At 39.3% G+C, this 23,185-nt stretch overlaps 1 protein-coding gene across 1 annotated transcript; it reads right to left on the bottom strand.

Moving 5' to 3' along the window:
* Positions 1-7: 7 nt before the first annotated feature.
* LOC105395638 lies at positions 8-22,762 on the bottom strand. The gene is made up of 11 exons (XM_048621800.1): positions 22,744-22,762; positions 21,925-22,034; positions 21,427-21,785; positions 21,346-21,353; positions 21,038-21,221; positions 20,567-20,764; positions 19,779-19,839; positions 18,310-18,445; positions 15,696-15,829; positions 956-1,115; positions 8-364 (listed from the first exon to the last, which is right to left on the bottom strand). Exons 1-11 carry the CDS (start codon positions 22,760-22,762, stop codon positions 267-269), a joined length of 1,467 nt encoding a protein of 488 aa, XP_048477757.1. The 3' UTR covers positions 8-266.
* Positions 22,763-23,185: the final 423 nt, after the last annotated feature.

Below are 23,185 nucleotides of genomic sequence, written 5' to 3' on the forward strand. Positions count from 1 at the left end.
TAATACGTTATCAGAAAATTTGGGCAGATTGAATTAGCCTTATTATGGAATTCTACTTTTACTTTAAACAATAATAAAAATATGTAACAAAAAGATGTTATGGGATGCAAGTTCTGTAGCATAGGTTCGTTCTTATTAAAATTAAATAACTATTCTTATTAACATTTTTACATTTTATTGAACAATTAATTTTATTATTTTCTTAAATTATTATAAGGTTAATGGGTAGAATATACTAAACCAATGTAAGATTCACGTAGATTTTATCATGATATCATACAAATAATGTAATTCCTACATATTGAAACTATCACTAATACCACTAGAATACTGATGGGTCGGTTGCAACAAGATCTGCTCGTTTCTGGAAAATGAAAATAGCAATAATTATGAATATTTTATTAAAAGTTAGAGGTAAGGCTGCAGCACGGGTCTGTTATCGAAATAGATAAACTCGTTTAATGCACGTTTTACCAAATTCAGTATCGTATTTATGGTGACTTGCGATATCGTGGCGTATATCTACGTCGATATAAACCCGTGCAGTAGCAGCAGGCACATTATATGACAATCACTGACTGCTCACCGTGCGGCTTTCAATGGGCTTTCATAGCTATAGTGCCACAAACTTATCTGTTCCGGTGACAGCTCAAATAAATCTCTAATATTTCTTAATTCTATAAGATTTTAAGTTTGCTCGTATTGTTATTTCGCTCTTGCGGTGTAAATAAACTCATTTAATGTTTTAAAATATACAATTCATTAGTAAGTAATGAGATATGGATCAATTTAGTTCGCTGTCACCGGAACAGATAAGTTTGTGGCACTATACCTATAACGACGGAGCGCTCTCGCTTCTGCGTCCCGATGGCGGCGACGCAGCGCAGGCGCATCCTGCCATGAGACGCCTCATCTCTGTCACACTCATAGCTCTATCTCTCTCTACTATAGCTACCTATAACAACCGAGCGCTCTCGCTTCTGCGTCCCGATGGCGGCGACGCATCGCAGGCGCATGCGGCCCCGCGCCGGCGCGCGCAGCCCGAGCCGCGACACCAGCAGCCCCGCGGGGGTGGGGACGGTGGCGAGGGGGAGTAGCCAGCTGGGGTTGGTCACCTGGAATGGTGGGAGAGATTTTTGCGCATGTAAAAAATATCAGTATGTAGTTCATAGATATTTTAGATCCGCCAATTGTATATTTAAACTAATTTAAACTTTCCTTTTTAATTGAATATTTCCTATTGTCAGTCCTAAAGCAGGCCACGTTATTCTTCCCTAATGTGAAAAGCAACTCGGAGATTGCCGGCTTCCTTATGTAGTCGAAAAAGATAATATTTTTGAAAATCCATTTGATGTATGCGGGTAAACTTAGCTAAAATGAGAAACGATTTGAGTATATTCCAAGTGTCGTACATCGTATAGCAAAAGTTATTCAGATTGACCCGCTGCATCCACCCATTTCATACCACTTATGCAACACCCTGTATATATTATAAGTACTTCAGCTATAGTATTTCACAACAATGAAGCTGGAAGGTTCCCAAACTAGTAGTCTGCACCGCAAAGCCGATAGGCTCAGAACTTTATGCAGCGAACAAGCTGCTACGAGGGGAATTAGAAATTTCATAATAATTTCCAACACTGTTGGTGGGTGCTTAATTTTATTGCGTTTTGCTAAATTTGTGTATGCTAATGCTAATACGGTGAATTTTATTGATGAGTGTAATATGAGTGTAATGTCAATTTTCCAATTAACGCCAGTCTTAAGAAATTCTTACATAATTTTTAAACCCCAACATTTTACTTTCTGTGTGTTGGGGTTGATTGCTGCCCACAACAACGGGGTTGATAGTTGATAATGATAATTGATAGTTTGATAGGGTGAGTGCCGAACCGCCGCGTGACGTATGATAATGAAAAGACGTCGTAATGTGTGAACGGTATATTGAACACTGAAATATGATTATGTAGGTACAATTGTCGCTAAGTCTAAGTAGGTCGCACGTTTAAGTAAATGCAAACTAATGCTTAGATGTTAACTCTAACATCTTCCCCACTCAGAGAAGAGAGAAAATGATATTGAAACGAAATGATAAAATTGAATACATGATCTACTGATAAGGTAATGACTAAGTAAATGATCTGAAATTGATACATTTCTTAAATAGAAGTTATTCCAAAAATTATAATATTTAATAGAATGAATCTTTTTTAACAGAATGTAAATAGAATCTAATGATATTTAGAAAATGATTTTGTCCAATCACATTGATCGATTGTACTTATTTTTACGCGCACATACTACTGGTATTTTATGACCACTATCACTGCACTCATAAGAGAGATTTTGCAATCGAATGTTGTCACTACACAACACACTGGAGTGGCCCACCAGGACCGGAGAGCCCGGGCGGGGGGCCGCTGGGCGGGCTGCCGGGGCCGCCGGCACCCGGGCGCGCTGCCTGCCGCCGCACGCTCGCCGCCACGCCACCGCCGCGCCGACGATCGCCAGGGTCGCGACTATCCCGTACACCGCCACGTAGTGATGAATGTCATGATTGCTCATACTGCTTGATTCCAGAGGTACTCTCTGCTTCATGTCATCCAGTTGTCTCTGAACTTCTGATAATTGTTGCTGGTGCTCTTGGTCTGATATTGATTCTGTGGTGATATTCTCTAATGGCAGCGTTATATTAAACATGTGATTAATAGCAGCCATTTTTGGTAGTTCTATTTCGGAGTGCAGTACTAATTTGTTGGATTTCTGATTGTGTGAATATAATGTAAACTCTTTTGATTTTTTTATAGCACAATCGGTTCCGACAGCAAACATGCCAGCTGATTGTAATTGTAATGATGTAATCTGATCTGGGCATAATAATTTAATCGGGCATTTATCGCAACAGAAATAAAAGTACGTATTTATTTGACTCAGCTCTATCCATTCATTGTCGCATAGCTGGACAGCTGTTTTATATAGACTTGACCCATTTTTCTTCTGACACACATCTTCATCACTTTTGATTGAATATACTGGAGACCTTAGGTTGCAAATGATTGTTGACTGATCCCTCTCCATACATAACTGTAATTCATTTTGAGACACTCGAATCATCGTATCCTTTCTTAGGTTGATAGCAATGTAATTTGATACTGGAACTATGCTGACTTTATGATTTTGTATTTGATGGGGAATTGGTATTATTTTTAAAATCTCGTAGTAGTCTCTGGTGACTAAGGGTATGGTTATTTCAATGATGATATAGTTTTTTGATAGTTTTGCTCTTGTTTTTAATAAATGATAAATTTTCGCTAAGTTTGAGTCTTCACCAGGCAGTGTAAGGTCCTTGGTAAGATGAGATGATATGATATTGAGCTCGTGTTGTAGTTGTTCAGGTGTTATTAGATGTAAGTTTATTTTCCCATGATAGATGTTGGTAATGGTATCGAGTAGGTCATTTTGCATAGATTTGATTTGAGAAATTAGATTACTGGTTATAGCAGCTGACATCGTGAAGTCATTGATTAATGATATGCTGTTCAAGTCTTTCTGAATATTATTCTGATTCTGTTCTAAATTCAACAGTCTCTTGTTGATCGCCTTATGATGTTTATCCATAATATCCTCAGATCTTTTAATAAAGTTAAACTCTGCTTCCACTATCGATGTCTGGTTTTTCCACAACATTGCTAAATGATTTTGATTTTGCTTGATGAGGTTGATGTCTTTCTCATATTTTTCTGCAAACTGGCTGTCTAGTACACCAAATAAGGTATTAGCTACGTTTCCCACGAGGTTGACTAAGCCTCGTCTGCGCCGGCGCCTCACCGTCTGTTGATTTGATAGTACACCATCGTAGTGCTTTATTTCTCCGAACTCGTGTCGAAGTTGTAACATGATCTCTTCACAGTGTGACTGACTTCTTATCTTGGTACATACTTTGTTTATGTAATATAAGTACTCTGTAATTGTCGACAAGCCGTCTCGGTATGGGTTCATGTCATAATAAACGATAAGCCGCCACTCATCTCTTATTAATTGTGCGTTTGATATTTTGTCAAAATAGACTGATTGATTGTTTTTAAACGTTGTATAGTTGTAGGCACATTCGGAGTTTGATATTAGGCTGAAGAAGAACAATAATGCTGATACGAGTAATGATAGGTTGAATGGTTTCTTCTTTTTGATTGTTCTTTTTGGCCTTTTGTTTTGTTCAATGGGAGGCAAGTTGCGTTGAGCATTTGATGAGTCATCGCTTTCTGCTCCTTGGTTGTTGATAGTTTGATAATTTTGCTCTACAGGCAGTATTGATAATTTAACGATAGGACGTTTTATTATGCCGTTTTTCGTTTTGACAGTTACCACCCTCACGTATCCGTCCTTTCCCGGATGGACCTCTAAGATTCGGCCCATTGGCCACTTCCCAGCCGGCAAATTCGCGTCATTTATGATAACTATATCTCCAACCTTGAAGTTTGGTTGAGGGCTACGCCATTTACCCTTGATGGATAACTGCGTGAGATATTCATTTCTCCATCGCCTCCAGATGTCGTTGAATATTTTTTGAGTATGATACCATCTACTTCTATGATCTTCTTCCGTTTCAATCACGTTTAGAGAAGGACCGCTTGCCAAAAAGTGCGAAGGTGTTAAACAATCTAGCTCATTCGGGTCTTCTGTGATTGGGCACAGGGGCCTACTGTTCAAACAGGCTTCTAGCTGAGCGAGTAACGTGGAGTACTCCTCAAATGTCAGTTTTTGATCGCCGACAACTCTCTTTAGGTGATGTTTCAGTTGTTTGACCTGACTCTCCCACAAACCTCCTGCTGATGGCCATGATGGTCCTTGGAAATGCCATTCGATATTCATATCTGCTATCTCGCTCATGAACTCTGTACCGAATGTTTCTTTAATCTGTTCGTATTCTTCTTTCAGTTTTCGGTCAGCGCCAATAAAGTAGGATCCAAAATCGCTGCACAGGTGCCCAGGAGTCCCTCTTTTTGCTGATAGGCGTTTTAGGGCTGCGAGCATCGCTGATGTTGATAAATCCGAAACTAATTCGAGATGCACGGCTTTTGTCACCATACATACAAATACCGCAACATATCCTTTTGATGTTTTGGTGCCTCGACCTTTACTAGCTTTCACATAAAGATGGCCGGTGTAATCGACACCTGTATGATAAAACGGTCGAGCGGTGTTGATTCTTGGCTCCGGTAGGTCGCCCATTAGTTGTTGATGTTTTGATGGTGAGTGCTTTCTGCACTTAACACACAATCTTATTTGCTTTTTCACAACACGGTAACCACCAATAATCCAGTACTTTTGTCTGATTACTCCTGTAGTCATTTTAGGTCCACCGTGGAATGTGAGTTTATGTGTTTGATCTATGATAAGTTCCGATAATGTGCACTTTTCTGGTATGATGATCGGGTGCTTCATATCGGGGTGCATGTTAGCGTGTTTCAATCTACCCCCTACCCTGAGGATACCTTCCTCGTCTAAAAAGGGCGTAAGACACAACAGTTTGTTCTTTCCGCTGATACTCTGGCCTGATTGTAATTTATCTATCTCCTTGCTATACTCAGCCTGCTGTGTGTGCTTGATTATTATGATTTTGCTGATTCTGAGTTCGCTGATGGACAGATAAGGTTTCCAAATTTTCTGTTTTTTGTGATATTTGTTTGATAAATATTGCACGAAACGCTTCAACCATGCGATTGAACGTACAACTTTTTTCAGGGAGCTGAAATGCTTGATGACCTTATTGATGACGTCATTGTTGTCTTGCTGCGTGACGTTTACTTGTTTTATCTTTTTGATTTCTTGAACGGTTTGATATGTTTCCTTTTGAGCGGTTGTATTTTCGAACCCTCGAAGCCATTCCGGCCCGCACCACCAGAGGGCGTTGTTCTTGAGTTCTGTGGCTGATTGTCCTCGGCTAGCACAGTCTGCCGGATTATCTGCTGATGCCACATACCTCCATGAGTCTGATGGGATGGTCTTCACCACCTTGGATACTCTGTTGGCCACGAAAGTTTTCCAACGTGCCGGCTCACCCTGCAGCCATCCTAGCACTATTTTACTATCGCACCATCCGTAAACTGATATTTTATAGTCTTCTGATAGACATTGTATGACTTTCTCCATAACAACTGATAGTAGAAGAGAGCCACATAGCTCTAATCTAGGTAATGATACCTTTTCTTCTTTGGTGCTGCTAGCAGGAACTAGTCTTGCCTTTCCAGTTACTTGGTTGATTGATACATGGTCTCCTCTCTTGATTTTACAGTAGATGACGCACGCATAAGCTTTCAGAGACGCGTCGCAGAAGCCGTGCAACTCAATCTCGTCGCCGTTAACAGTGCCAAGCCATCGTTGTATTTGATAATAGTTGATATTTATGATGTCCTCTCTAAGCACCATCCACTCTGTGGTTAACTCTTTTGGTAGTTGATCGTCCCATCCAATCTGTGACATGAATACTTGCTGGAACATAATTTTTAATTTTGTAGTTAGTGGGGAGAGCCATCCGATTGGATCGAAGATCTTCGAAAGGTCTGATAGGAATGATCTCTTTGTCACCACTTCTGATGATATTTCAATTTTTGATTGGAATGTGAAACAGTCTTGAATGGGGTTCCAACTTAACCCTAAAGTTTTTGATGTTTCTGCTTGCTTAAAGTCAAATTCTGTTTGTTCTGATTCTGATGTGGTTGATATAGGTAAGTGTGAACGGTGATGAGCGGAGTCCATAGGTGACAGATCTTAGTTGATATTCCTGGAGTACATGCTCTGGTGAATCTCTCCATATGATCTTTTGAAGGTTCTGATCTTCTTCATGCACCCAGATTTGCCTATACATTTTTTCTATGTCGGCTGTGAACGCGATTTGATATTGCCTCCATTTAATGATAAGCGTTTGAAGGTCTTGTTGAAGATTGGGCCCGCATTCCATAAGGTCATTAAGGCTATGTCCTGTTGAGGTAGGTGCTGACCCATTAAATACTACTCTTGTCTTAGTAGTTGTTGATTCTTCGCGTGTGACACTATGATGCGGCAAAAAGAAGGTAGGTTTCATATTGCCGTCATATGTTGATAGTTTCATGTGACCGAGCGATAGGTACTCATGAATGAATGCTTTGTAATCAGATTCCATTTGTTTATTTTTACAGAATTTTCGCTCTAATTGACGGAATTGAGCAACAGCTTTATTTTTGGAGGTCCCGAGTTTGTCCTCGAAGTTTTCCTTCATTGGTATCCTCACTTCATACCTGCCGTCCTCTAATCTCCGGGTTGTTTTTTGATAAAAATTGATAACTTGCTCTTCTGATGATGATAGTTGCGATTTGTCGGTGATATCTTCTATTTCCCAAAACCTTTTTATTTCGTCAATATCTATTTATTTATTTATTTATTTAATTATTTATTGCACAGATATAAAATAAATGTACAAAAGGTGGGCTTAATGCTAAGAGCATTTTCTACCAGCCAACCTACAGGAGGTACAGGAAAACTGGTACAAAGATGTGCAAAAAAAAAAAACCAAAAAAAAAAAAAACATGAAAGATGAAAGAACTAAAAACACGTCACTTAATAATTATCTAAATATATATAATAACAATACATTCTAATACTTATATAAATTTATACAAAGGATACATAACTATAATAGGTATACATATAATATATAAAAATACAAAATAATAATATAATATCCAGAAAGGTACACGAAAATGCTATCTATTTAATTGGCTGAGATAGTGAGCGCGGGTTAGTCGCTTGAAGATGTGGCGAGAAGGGGCTTTTCTAATGTTCTCGGGAAGATTATTCCATAGGCGAACGGCGGTGACAGCGAAAGAGTTAGACATGAAACCGGAATGGAAAGAGGGCAATGCTAAAAGATTGTTATGGGAGGATCGGAGATGACGAGTGTGAGTGTCAGAAAGAAAATCAAACATGGATTTAAGGTAGGGGGGAGTATTTGGCTCGTGGAGAACGGAAAAAAGGAGACATAGGATACGTAAATTCCTACGATCACGAATGGGGAGCCATTTTAGCTGTGAACGGTACTGAGAAACGTGATCATATTTACGTAGCCCAAAAACGAAACGGATACAGGTATTCAATAAGCGTTCAAGCTTATTGAGTAACACCTCGGTCAGATCCAAGTAACACACATCCGCATAGTCTAAGATAGGTAGAAGCAAAGAGTTTACTAAGGCTAGTTTGGTGTGTTGTGGAAGAAAGTTTTTAAGGCGAAGCATAGAGTGGAGGGAAGCGTAGATTTTGCGGGACACTTTGTCTAACTGTTGCTCCCAACTTAAGTGCTCATCTATGATCAGACCAAGATCATTGACAGTTGGAGAGAATGGTATCACACGACCGTCAAATTGAACTGGTGGAACAGTGGTGTAGTCCAGACAGGATAGTAGTCTTGAACTTCCTACAATTATTGACTGGCACTTTTTGGGGTTGACGGAAATGCCAAAATACTGCGACCACCGTAGTATCTCAGCGAGATCACCGTTCACCGCCGCAATGCCAGCATCTAGATCGTCAATTTTAGCATGGCTGTAAATCTGCAAGTCATCAGCATATAAGTGGTAGGAGCAATGAAGGTTACATGTGACGAAATTTATAAAAGTTGAAAAAAGTAAGGGGGAGAGAATGCCGCCTTGAGGTACACCAGCAGTCAGGTCAGCCCAGTCTGATACAACAGAAGGCCCGTTACGAATTGCCTGCTGGCGGCCTCGAAGATAGGAGGAGAACCAGCTAACAGCAGGTACGGAGATCTTGTGGCATTCAAGTGCGGCAAGTAACAGGTCGTGGTCGACTGCGTTAAACGCATTACTAAAGTCGACCAACACCAGAACTGTCACCCGCCGATCCTCCATGGCACATCTGATATCTTCTGTCACTTTAAGCAAAGCCGTGGTCGTACTGTGTCCCGAACGGAACCCAGACTGGAAACGATTGAGGAGACGGCCTTTGGTAAGAAATGCAGTCATTTGGCGATGTACAACAGATTCAAGTACTATTGACAGGAAGGGTAATATGGAAATAGGACGATACTCGTTGGGAGCGGAGGGGGCTGGAACTTTAGGGAGAGGAAGGACGTAAGCTTTAAGCCAAAGGTTAGGAAATTGTCCTGTGGAAAGGGAATGGTTGACTATGTGGGTTATTGCAGGAAGAAGGATGTCAAGAAGTGTTGTGACCATAATACGCCCTATGTTATCATGACCGACGGCTTTGGATTTCAGTGACAGAATAATCTTTTTGATCTCGTCCCGCGAAGCTGGTGAAAATTCAAAGGAATCGATGTCTGGCGTGGGAATTATAGTATTCTTGATGATATTTAATGTCACACTCTTAGTAAGAGTCAATATCGCATAATGTTACGTTGCATTGTAATGTTTTAACATGACCGCATAAAATCCAACCTAGCTGTGTTTAATAGTAATAGTAATATATTTATTGCAACTATGTAAGTTTTACATTGGTCTTAAAATTATGTACACATGGTCCTTAACATAGTACCCTGTAGGGCATAGCAAGTTTAATTCTTATATCTAGGTAATGATATTCTAAGTAATACAAAGTAACACATTTTAAGGTATTTGCTTACATAATAAAGATATAAAATCTACATTAAATATTAACATTTATAATATTATAATCTTTAACATAAAGGTAGGAACTTAATTATTATTATTATTGTGGGTACTTATAACAGAATTATTGAAATATTTTGTTCATAATTAATAAAGATATATGTATTTATAGTTAGTTATTTCAGTTTTCAAGTAGGTATTCATTTACTGAGTAATAGCATTTCTTTGTTAGAAGAGTTTTTAATTTGGAAATGAATTTATTATAGTTTAATTCAGATTTAATGAAGGTTGGAAGTTTATTATAGATTTTTATGCATTTAAAATATGGGCTATTGTTAAAAATTTGCATGTTTGATTGTGGCACTGACAGTTGATTTTTGTTCCTAGTGTTAATTTTATGGACTTCGTTTACCTGTTTAAATAACTGCATATTGTTCTTTACAAACTTGGCTATTTCGAAGATATATAATGAGGGTAGTGAAAGTATTTTATGTTTGATGAAGAATGGTTTACAGCTAGTTGTGTTTTGGAGATTTGCTATGATCCGGAGACATCTTTTTTGTAGAACAAATAGGTCATGTACGTCTACACTATCACCCCATAGAATGACGCCATAACTTAACCATGCATTTGCATATGCATAGTATGCTGTGAGAGCAGTGTTTATGTTGGTGTTGACTTTTAGTACACCTAAAGAATAGATGAATTGGGACAATTTGCTTTTAATTATTTGTACGTGACATTTCCAGTTTAAATGAGTATCTAAATGTATGCCTAGTAACTTAAATGTGTTGACTTTCTCTATATTAGCTAGTTGCAGATCTATAGGAGCTTTTTGGTATGGCCTAAATTGGATCATTTTTGTTTTTAGGATGTTAATTTCCAGGTTGTGACAGTCTAGCCAATTTTTAGTTTGGTGAAAAATTTCTTTTAATTGTTTGTTGCAGTCATCTTCTGTGGAACTTTGGAGTAGTATTGATATATCGTCAGCAAACAGTATATTATGGGTTTTAATATGGTTAGGTAGGTCATTTATGTAAACAAGAAAGAGAATGCATCCTAGGACACTTCCTTGTGGAATTGAACAGTTGGTTATGCCGGTAGTAGATTTTATTGTAGCTATTTGTTGGGCGTGGAGGTCTGTATGTTGTATCTGAACGTATTGTTGTCGGTTTTTGAGATAGGAACGGAACCAGTCGTGGGCTATTCCGCGCACTCCTGAATCGTATAATTTACTAAGTAGTATTTTGTGTGACACCTTATCATATGCTTTAGATAGGTCTAGCAAAAGTCCTATGGCATATTTCTTTTCATTCAAGTAGTAATATATTTCTTGCATGTATTTATAAACAGCTAGTGTAGTTGAATGACGTTTTCTAAACCCGTGTTGATTTTTATGTAGCAAATTATTTTTTTCCAGGAAGGTATTAAGTTTATTAGTCATGGCTTTTTCATAAATTTTTGATATGACTGAGAGAAGTGCAATGGGCCTGAATTTATCCGGGTCTGTATCTTTTCTCCTTTTGTTTTTAGGTATTGGTATGATCTTAGCAATTTTTAATTTTTCAGGGAAAATTCCTTCTTTAAATGATTGGTTAATTAACCGTGTAAGGGGGTATTTCAGAATATCGGCGCAGCTTTTAAGAAGTTTGGACGGAATTTCATCATCACCAGATGTGTTTTTATTACCTAGGCTGTTTATTATTTTGAGAATCTCAGTTTCGGTAACTGGGTGTAGGAACATGGAGTGTAGTGAAGATGAAGCAGCGCGCGGGGGCGCGGGGGCGCGCGGGGGTGCAGGCGAGCCCGCCGCCGCCGCCGCCGCCGCCGGGCTCGGGGCCTCTCCCACAGTCATAAAATATTTGTTAAAACAGTTGGACACTAATTCTGGAGATTCAGTTACTTTAGCGTTTACTTTAAGTTTCATATTATTTACAGTAAATCCGGTTTGAGATTTTGATGAAGTGACTCGTTTAATTATTTTCCACATAGTTTTTATTTTATTTTTTGATTCGTCGAATTCTTTTGCATGATACATTTTTTTTGAGGATATGATGCATCTTTTTAATGTTTTATTGTAATGTTTATAAAAGTCTTTTAAAATTGTATTATTACAGCTGTTGATATGACTCCTTAATAGTCTTTTATTTTTACAGGATTCCCTAAGTCCTTTCGTGAGCCAAGTCTTCTTAGGTTTTAAATTAATATTTATTAAAGTAACTGGAATATTTTTATTCAATAAATTTTGTAGCTGTTCGAGGAAATCATCGTAATTTTTGTTTGTAGATTTTGTGTCAACTATAATGCTGTCCCAATTTATGTTCTCTAAGTCAGCTTTGAATTTTTGTATATTTTTTTCATTAAATATTCGTTGGTTTGTATATAGTTTTTGGTTTTTATTGAATGTATTATGAAGTTTTAATTTAATTGTTACACCTCTATGGTCTGATATTCCAAATTCTTTTACTTGCGTTTGTATCTCGTACTTTTGGTTTGCAAATACTAAATCAATACATGTAGAAGAAGTGGCTGTCACTCGAGTCGGTTCGGTTATAAGCTTTTTTAAGTTACATGATGACATAATTTGATTTAATTTTACTGTATTTTGCGACATGATTAATGCATCTATGTTAAAATCTCCTGTAATAATTATTTGACATTGTTGTTCCTTGAATTTAATTTTATCAATAAGTTTGTTAATACATTCATAAAAAGTTTCTATTTGACGGTCACCTCTATATAATGCAACAATTAAAATATTGTACATGGGTACCTCTACTGCACAACATTCAATCACGTACTCGGTGGAGAGCTCGGCGATGTCGGGCTCTATGTTTGCTGGGCTATAGGTACGTTCTCATGTTGCTTGCATATTCCTTCCAACAAAATGATAGAGTATATATCAGCGCCGAGCAGTAAATCGACTGGCCGACTTATATAAAACTGTGGATCAGCAAGTTTGATATTATTTAAAAATGACCATTCTGGTTCATTAAATGAGACACTGGGTAAATTTTTGATAAGAGATTTCATGATAAGAACCTCGGTCTCGAATTGATAATTGTTGTCCATTGATGAGCAACAGATTTTGGTGATACCTTTACAAGTACTTTCCTTAGTACCTACTCCTGATATGATACCGTGGAATTTGCTTCTCGATAGTCTCAATGCCTGCGCTGCCTTTTCTGTGATTAATGATGTTTGTGATCCTTGATCTATAAGTGCCCTTAATGTATGATATGTACCATCCGCTGATTTTACTTTTAGCATAGCTGTGGCCAACAGTACTTCGGGTGGAACGTCACGTTGTAATGACACGTGAGTATTTTTATTCCTATTTGGCTCAAACTTGATGTTCGATGATGTCGGTCGCGATGCTGTTTGGCCATATTGATGGCCTTGCGCAAATGCGTCATGTAAGATGGTGTTATGATCTGAATTGCATTTTTGACAGCGTTTTTCTGATATACACGGCTTTCCAAAGTGACAATACAGACAATTTTTGCATAACTCATGCTTATTGATGATGTTTAATTTTGATTTATTGTCCATTTCTAAGAATTGAGGGCAATAGAATAACGCGTGTTCGAATGTGTCGCAAATCGGGCATCTTTTTGCGAAGTTGTTGTTTTTATTGTAGACCGGACGTGCGCTACTTTTATTTAATGACATAAATGATTGCTGGTAATTTTTGTTGAAATTTTTCGGCTTGATAAATGATATTTTAGATTTTTGTGGGGTGATATTTTCCTCGATTTTAGTTTTTCCGGAGGCTGACTCCATTTTCCTGAATTTGCCTTCCAGAAATGATAAAAATTCCGCAAGGGTGGGTAACTCAAACGGTTTTTGGAGAGAATCGATGTATGCCTCATTTGTACTCGCATCTAGCTTTTGCGACAAAATGTGGACTAGTAATGGGTCCCAAGTGGCAGTGTCGATTCCTAGATTTTTGACTGCGTTCAGGCACTCGATGGTGACGTCATGAAGTCGCTTGATCTGGTTGATAGAAGCTTGATTTTGCATCGATGGTAGATTTAACATGATATTGATATGAGCTGAGAAGATGAGCTTCCGGTTATTATATCTATTGTTAAGTATTTCCCAGCACGCTCCGTAGTTATCGCTGCTTACTTTGAGGTGTTGTATAAGGCGCTCCGCCTCACCTTTAACTTTAGATTTCAGGAACTGCATCTTCTGCGCATTAGAGAGCGATGAGTTGTTATGTATGGCCTCCATGAAGAGATCTTTGAATGAGGTCCATAAGTGATAATTTCCATGGAATTGAGGAATGTCCAGAACTGGTGTAGACTTCTCACGATGCTGCGTGCTCCACATTTTCTTATTGATGGCTCGTTTCATCTCATTGTAACACTGCTCGTACTCAGAAAATGCTTCTTCATACTCCAGATTCTGGCCGTTCAATTCTCCATCCAACTCCCAATGAAGAGAATCAATAGCTCGCCACCTGATTTGCAGCGTTTTAAGACAATCTTCCAATTCCCATCTCTCTGATAAATCGTCTAAATTAATACTTGATAATGTTCTGTTTAAAGCTCGAAAATTGCTATTTTGTTTGATAAGTTTCTCAGAGCATCTCTCAGGCTGCATCTGTTCCGAGGGATCGTCATCGGCGTCGTGTGAACTAGTCTTCACTTTGAATTTTATAGGTGCCGGGGTCAATGTTGAAGTGTCCCGAGGTACGGCTCCTGACTCTTTCATGCTGTCAACAGGTACCGAATCCGTCGCGCGACTAGTTCCAGGTGCTGCTGAGGCCGGCTGCTGCATCCTTGACGCCTCCTCGACGTGCTCATGCTGTTGTGATGTTCCCGTTCCCAATTTTAGGACGGGTGGTTTCATAAAAGGTGCTGATAATGATGATTTTGATTCCTTAATTTGATTCATGATATATTCGTAACGAACGCGTACTGCCTCAAAGACGTTGTTGACGAAATATTCGTGCGATTTGTCGTCAAATCCACATAATTTAATATGATTACTTTGAAATTCGCCCCAATAACTATTGAGCACATCTAATTTTCGCTTGAAATAATCAGTTTTTGATTTGCGATCCTTTGGATCTTTTTTAAAGTTGATATAGAGACTTTCCATAGCATCAATGATTTGCTGTTGCGTAGCTAGGATGTCTTCCATCTTGACTTCCATTTTTTAAGTTGAGAGCAAGCAAAAAAAAGGAAAGATCTTACTTGATAAAGCTGGCTGAAGATGATAGTTTGATGGTTCCCTGACTCCACAGGTCTCCAAATGATAAATCCTTGCAAAACAATAGGTAAACCACTCGCGAAGCACAAATGCTAAGATTTACGACACTCGCGACTGATCCCGCCTGTTCCGAAGGCTCGAAGGACCAAAACGATGTTGGGGTTGATTGCTGCCCACAACAACGGGTTTGATAGTTGATAATGATAATTGATAGTTTGATAGGGTGAGTGCCGAACCGCCGCGTGACGTATGATAATGAAAAGACGTCGTAATGTGTGAACGGTATATTGAACACTGAAATATGATTATGTAGGTACAATTGTCGCTAAGTCTAAGTAGGTCGCACGTTTAAGTAAATGCAAACTAATGCTTAGATGTTAACTCTAACACTGTGGTTGCTAAAGATGGCAATTAACATTAGTTTGGTTGGCATTTTGTAATTTTAGACGGGATGTTTTTCCCACGTAACAGACTTGGCCTAGTGTGGGGGCGGTAACAGTGTCACCAACTTTCCACACTTACACAAATGAATACTATAAGGAACTTGAGTAAACTTCATCATCAATGAGAATATATGAGCGTCTTCCAATCATATCCTACTAATATTATAAATGTGAAAGTTTGTGAGTATGTGTGTGTGTATGTATGTATGTTTGTTAATTCTCCACGTCACCGCTGCTGCTACTGCTGAACCGATTTTAAAGAAATTTGGTATAGAGTTAACTGAGACCCTGGATTAACACATAGGCTACTTTTTATCCCGGAATTCCCACGGAAAAGAGTTTTAAAGCGAAGCGAATCTCGCGGGAACAGCTAATGAGAATATAAATATATTTGTGCGAAACAGCATAATCGCAATACCTTCTGTCCATTGACGAGCCACTGCAGGTCGGGCGCGGGGAACGCCTCGGCCGAGGAGCAGTTGACGTCGAGCGGCTCGTTGTTGCCGTACCGCCGCTCGTGACCCGACACCTTCGGGGCTTCGCGGGGGAAATCTATGAAATAGCAATATGGAAATAATTAAATGTTATTGTTAATGTTTTTCAGTACGAGAGAGATAAGAGAGAGGATGATTTCTGTTTCCAATCACCAAAACTGTAGAACTAACTTTTGCTGAAAATGAATGAATTACATCCATACTCATAAGCATACTTTAACCAGAATGCCAGTTTCAATAACTCTATCTACCGGCGATGACTGGTATTTACTTTCATACTATTTTGACACATTAAAAGTTACAATTTGTCAAAATCGTGTGAAAGTAACTGTCAGCTATCGATAGATAGAGTTATTGAAACTGGCAGTAAATATAAAAATAACCTTGCAAGATTTATTTCTGCAACCACACAATTAACTTCTATATCCATAACTACAATCCCAGCTATTGTACCAATCTACAGGTGAACGTCGGACGAAGAAAAATGCTCATTAGAACATCTAATTAGAGCCCCAAGTCACGTTTTGTGTTTCTAATAGAAACGGCTAATGAGTTCTGTAGTCAGTTGCAGACAACGCTGAAAGATAGTTCTATACAACTATTATGCCGGGGAATGAATGTCAGATGAGCGGGATTTGAAAAGGTAATTGCCTAAATGTATCTAAAAACTAGATTAAAATAACACAAATAATATGAATACCTGCAGATTCTTAGGAATACTTCTAATCTGTATTTCAATTCTTAAATAAAAGCTGCTCATATCACAAGAAAAATATAACATTTAAGTTTCCTATTTAGGTATTTTCAGGTGTTTCCAATTGTCACCGAAGATTTGGTTCACTATTTTAAAATTACGAATTGTGTTTCGATTCTGGCTATACTGCTGCAGCAAAGTAAGTATTATTTTTAAAATAAATGCAACGCATCTTAATTAACTTTCAGAATAAAATTATTATTAAACACAGTAAGACACAAGTGCTACTAAGAGCGTAAGCTGTTAAGGTAAAGATAAATAAACTGCATTTAATTAGTCGTACAACTAAGAGGTAACTTTAAGCTAGTGTGAGAAAACTCATTTAATTTGTTAGTTTAACTTCTTAATTGGTTAGCATAAAGACTAAAGAGACAGGGATTCGCTTGAACTGGCTCTTGAATTAGGTCGTATTCTACAATAAATGCCAGCGCGGCTGGAATCTAGAATAGGGTATAAGATTTTGTGAATTAATTAAGTGTGGGAGCTTGATATTAGAAGATATCTTAGAAACTTTTAAGTTTCTTCTTCTTCTTCTTCTTGTCGTGTCGATGGCAACTGTCACACTTCCGCGGCCCAGTGGGCCGCCACGTCGATACCCCTCTGGTTGGCCTTGAGGAGGTCTTCCCGGGTGCAGGTGTTGGGACATCCAGGGCACACCATCAGGTGCTCCATGGTCTGTGGGGACGCACCACATGCGCAGATGTTGGAGGCAGGGCCGCGGTAACCCCACCTGCACATGTTTTCTCCGCATCGGCCCACGTTTGTCCTGAGTCGGTTGAGTGACTTCCATGTCGCCCAGGGTAGTTCGTGTCCGGGGGGCAGGGACTCATTAGGGGGGATGAAGGAGTTCGCCATCGGGTATTTTGCCTGCCATAGGTCTATCCTTTCCTTCGATGAATCCTTGTGCGAGGCAACTGTAGACCTAAGGAAGCTTTTGCGGCTTTTAAGTCGGTAAGGAGCTGGTTCTTGGTTGTAGAGCGGGTGCCTCGGGTCGGTCTCCTGTCTGTGTTTTTCTCGAGAGCAGGCAGCCTCTCTACGCACATCGGGGGGGGCGATACCGCACAGTGAGTACAGCATCCAAACCGGTGTCGGCTTAAGGCATCCCGTGATTGTCCGGCAGGTGTCGTTTAAGGCCACATCCACTTCCCTGCAATGCGCAGATCTCGCCCACACGGGGCAGGCGAATTCACCTGCAGAGTAGCATAGTGCCAGTCCTGTGGTCCTCAGTACATCCGGTGATGCTCCCCACTTGGTTGACGTAAGCTTCCTGAGTAGGTTGTTGCGTGAGCTCACCTTCCGTTTGAGGCTTACGCAATTCCATTTAAAGGTGAGGGCACGGTCCAGTGTGATGCCTAAGTATTTGGGGTGGTCATTGTGCTCAATTTTTTTAAGTTTAAACTGGCCTCATCATGTAGACCCAAAAAATAGGGTTAAAGTCGGCCTTTTTTCACTGTAAAGTTAATATTCTTTTGGTTTCAGTAGGTCTGATTCCAAATGGTTCGTTTATCATTATAAACGAACCATTTGGAATCAGTGGCGCGCAATAAGAACAGTGACCATTTTACAACTAATTCTACCACTCGACTCGAAAAGCGAGCGCCTGAAAACTGAGCTATCAGTTACATACATCGTAGTATCCAAATATTATCTGGTAGAGATTGCTAAAACCATGCTAAAGGTCGCCTTTTTGACCTGTTTTTAATTTAAACTTTTATTTTTGTATTCTTTATGTTTTGGTGCAAATAAAGAGGATTGTATGTATATAATTGTAATTGTATACTTACAATAGACCTCAAGGAAGGCCTCAGCCTCAGCGGAGTGGAATGACGGTGCCTCCTCAGACACCTCGCAGCGGTACAGGCCTCGGGACTTGAGCGTCAGGTCCCTGAGGTGCACGCGCCGCGCACTGGACTTGTGCAACTGTAAGGGGAAGTGTGCCTTGTATCTTTGTGAATTAAGGGTATAGTACAATGAAGCCCAATAGCCAGTAGCGGCCATAAGTCAATTTGTTTCCTAGTGTAGACGGTGGGTGCTCGACTTGTGAAGCTGTAAGGGAAAGTGAGCTTTTGTATCGGCGATCGGATGATTAAGTCGTTAGTGACCCTGACTGATGTCTTAAGGTATGGGGTACATATTTGTTCTATTTGTAAGAACAGATTATATCAAAGCACTCAAGTCTTGAAGGAGGCTAACGTCTTGCAGAGGATTATCACAAGCTGTGCGTTTGCGCTTTAAACACGACTGAAATCCCTGTTCGCTCCACAAACAGAATGGCTTGGTTAATATAATATTCATTTATGAAGGTGAAATTGACAGATCGTTGTTAATTACGATGAATTAATGTAATGGACTGTGCATTACATAATGCCCACGACACGAATCACAAATTTTAATATTTAATGACACGCTTTTTATGTTCGTACATTTAATTACTATACACCTTCGTGAAAGGTTATCGTTTCATAAAGTAAATTGCATACAGGGTGTTGTAAAATATGTGTTATTGATATTTGAACTATACTAATAGTTCAAATATCAAATATTTTATTGCATTCATGTTGAACATAGGATAGTTTTGTTTACCATGCACCACTTTTACAGAACCATGGAGAATTCTGGATGAACAGGGTATCTATTAATTGGTACAAATATGTATGCTGAGATAAAAAAGATATAAAATATATTATTATAGTGTAATTGTAATTATAATATATGTGTAAATGTGAGTATTACTGCGTGGAAATATCACGTTCATTGCCAATCTAATTATATCTACATAAATCAAAGTAACGGTAATGTGGACCCGACTAGTAAGTACCTACCTAATTGCCTTATCATCTGAAAATGAGATTTGGTGAAATATTCTTTCATTTGATGTTTTTTTAATCATAAATAAATTATTTTCCTTTGTCAAGGGCAGGGGTCAGGGCTCAATATGCTGTAACAATGTAAATCAGTTTATTTTGATATGATTGCGTTGAGTTTGATGTGTACGTTTACGTGGGTATAAAAATTGAACCCGAGTCCACGTTGTTCTATACTTTTACATACATATCTGACAACTGCATCTGGGTCTCTATTCTGCATCTATTCTATCTCAGTGAATAGAATGGAATACCGTTGTAGGCTACAACTTGTAGAAGTCGAAATCAGCTCATTTTCTTACCTACTGTGCCTACAGTGGCAATTAATTATTACATATTTATTAGATTTTTTTTCCTTAAAAATCGTGTTATTATAAAAAACAACTCACGTCGACAGTAACTCCATCTAGTGCGTGCGCGTGCTGCGGCGGCCTCAAGCGCGGCATGTACCTGTAATTATAATGACGATAAATGTAACAAAAATTATTCATGCTCATTATTTTATAAATCTATTTGAAGTTATGACTATGAAATTAGCTTTCGTACTTTTAAGTAGAAAATCAACAACAAACACTACAGATGGTGAACTACACTGCAATACCTTTGTAATACTCTTTGTGCCTACCAAAGTTTAAAGGAAGAGCTTGTTATCTAAAGCACAGGTGATGAGCCTAGTTTAGGTAACAATGTAAATTCTTTGTTTATTTGTTCAACTTATGTATACTATACATATCTTTTCTGTCAATAAAAGTATATTCATTCATTCAATTAATATAACGGCGGCGGTGGGAATTCCCTATAGTGACACCTATAATATGCTCATACTAGACCCGTGTGAGCAGGTAACTTATCTAAAAAACTCCTCATTCTCCTAATAATACTTGACTGAGTGCAGCCTCCCCAGGTCCGACAGTGATACCATGCGTAGGAACACCGTTTCATAGCGGGGTTTTATGCCTACCTATCTCACTGAGAGTGATACCACATGGAGCGAGATCGATACTGGTACCACGTGGATGCTCTATCGACTGTTCCATAAGTGTCTAAGCGGCGCTTGATGCTAACCTATAAAACTCTTCGCACCGAGAGTGGTCCCACACGGTGAGAGCATGATACTGGAACGGTGGAACCGTATATTGGAACCATAACATAAAAGTGTCTAAACAAGACGTCTCACCTATAAAACTCCTCATTATCCCGGTACCACTTGACGGAGTACAGCCTCCCGCCGGCCAGGTCGTACTCGCAGGCGAGCGAGGCCGCCTCGCCGCGCGCGCGCAGCGCCGGCACCGACAGCGATACCACGCGGAGCGAGATTGATACTAGTGCCCATAGTGATACCACACCAAAGATCAATACTGGTACAACTTGGATGCTCTATCGAGTGTTTCATGTGTCTGAGAGGCTTTATCCTTACCTATATAACTCTTCGCACTGACATTGATACTACGCGGAGCAAGATCGATACTGGTACCATGTGGATGCTTTACCAAGTGTTGCAAAAGTGTCTTTCTAAGCGGGGCTTTATGCTTACCTATAAAACTCTTCGCAACCAGAGTGATACTACGTGGAGAGACATATATACTTGAATCATATTGGTATGCTAAAAGTTATTGCAAAAGTGTCTTAAAAAGCCTTTTTAACTCACCTATAAAACTCCTCATTGTCCCGGTACCACTTGACGGAGTACAGCCTCCCGCCGGCCAGGTCGTACTCGCAGGCGAGCGAGGCCGCCTCGCCGCGCGCGCGCAGCGCCGGCACCGACAGCGATACCACGCGGAGCGAGATCGATACTGGTACCCATAGTGATACCACGCGGAGTGAAATTGATACTGGTACCCATAATGATACCACGAGAAGGAAGATCGATACTAGTACTACGTGGATATCGAATGTTGCAAAAGTGTCTAAGCGGGCCTTTATGTTAACCTATAACAAGCGGGGCTTTATGCTTACCTATAAATCTATAAAACTCTTAAACCACATTAGTATGCTAAAGGTTATTGCAAAAGTGTCTTAAAAAGCCTTTCTACTCACCTATAGAACTCCTCATTATCCCGGTACCACTTGACGGAGTACAGCCTGCCGCCGGCCAGGTCGTACTCGCAGGCGAGCGAGGCCGCCTCGCCGCGTGCCCGCAGCGCCGGCACCGACAGCGATACCACGCGGAGCGAGATCGATACTGGTACCCATAGTGATACCACGCGGAGCGAGATTGATACTGGTACCCATAGTGATACCACGCGGAGCGAGATTGATACTGGTACCCGTAGTGATACCACGTGGAGCGAGATTGATTCCGGTACCGATAATGATACCACGAGAAGGAAGATCGATACTAGTACTACGTGGATATCGAATGTTGCAAAAGTGTCTAAGCGGGCCTTTATGTTAACCTATAACAAGCGGGGCTTTATGCTTACCTATAAAACTCTTAAACCACATTAGTATGCTAAAGGTTATTGCAAAAGTGTCTTAAAGAGCCTCTCATCTCTCTTACCTATAAAACTCCTCATTGTCCCGGTACCACTTGACGGAGTACAGCCTCCCGCCGGCCAGGTCGTACTCGCAGGCGAGCGAGGCCGCCTCGCCGCGCGCGCGCAGCGCCGGCACCGACAGCGATACCACGCGGAGCGAGATTGATACTGGTACCAAAACATAGATAGATACAGATATACTATAGCTGCCAGTATCAATATTCTATCAATTGATAGCTGGCAGTTACTATCATACGGTTTAGACACATAAAAATTGCATTCTGTCAAAATCGTATGAAAGTACCTCAATGGCCGCTATCGATAGATCTATAGAATAGATTATATGAATATTATTTATATCAATTCCTGACATTTCCTTCCTGTAATTTCAGCACACACACACACACACACACACATACATAAATTACAGAAAGGAAATACACAAAATGTTGGTATATTATGGTTAAGTAATTGGTGGCCTTATTACTAGGTGTAATTTCTGCCAGACTACTTAAACAACACAGGGAAGCTCTAGCTAGCTGAACTCTATGATTTTTTTAATTCGGATACATTGTCCGCTGTACGGGCTATTTCAGTTAACAGAATATTTTTATACCATATATTATAAAAGAAATGAAAAACATTTGCTTTTATTAAAATCACTATGATTTTTCATTACAAACTAGAGGATTTCATCCAGCCCTGATGAATCAAAAATAGTTCAATAAATTTTAAAACCACGCAGTTTATCACTCCGCACATAAAGATTTATGATTTTATAGAACTATTCATGCGGAGAAAATAACTTTAGCTCGTAAAACAAAACCAGATAATAATAATATTATTGTTAAATTAAATTTATAAGTGAAAGTAATACTGGCAGAAATGCTCAACATCTTGTTTGAGGGTAAGTAGTAATTATAATGATTATCAACCAACATACGTCACTCAGTACTAATTGATTTTATCTTTTTAATAAATTATAATGGTTGACTGCATTAACATAATATAATGTACCTACTGACGATAATATAAAAAAATACTACTCTAATGTGTACTTCAAGATTGTACTACAATATAGTACTTTTACTCTTTTCAAACTAAAAATATAAAATCATAATACTGTAATTAGCATACTACTCTTTTAATTAACATACCTACCTCTTAAATAAACAAACAAAGTGCACAGTTCAGCTAAAATCCTCATTCTTAGCACCGAAAAAGATGCACACCGAATTAAACATTCACCACGTAAACATTCACTGCACAGCACAACACACAAACCAATTAAAAACGCGAAACACGGCACACACGGCTAA

This window comes from Plutella xylostella, chromosome 6 (assembly GCF_932276165.1).
Source record: "Plutella xylostella chromosome 6, ilPluXylo3.1, whole genome shotgun sequence".
Taxonomy (NCBI): Eukaryota; Metazoa; Arthropoda; class Insecta; order Lepidoptera; family Plutellidae; genus Plutella; species Plutella xylostella.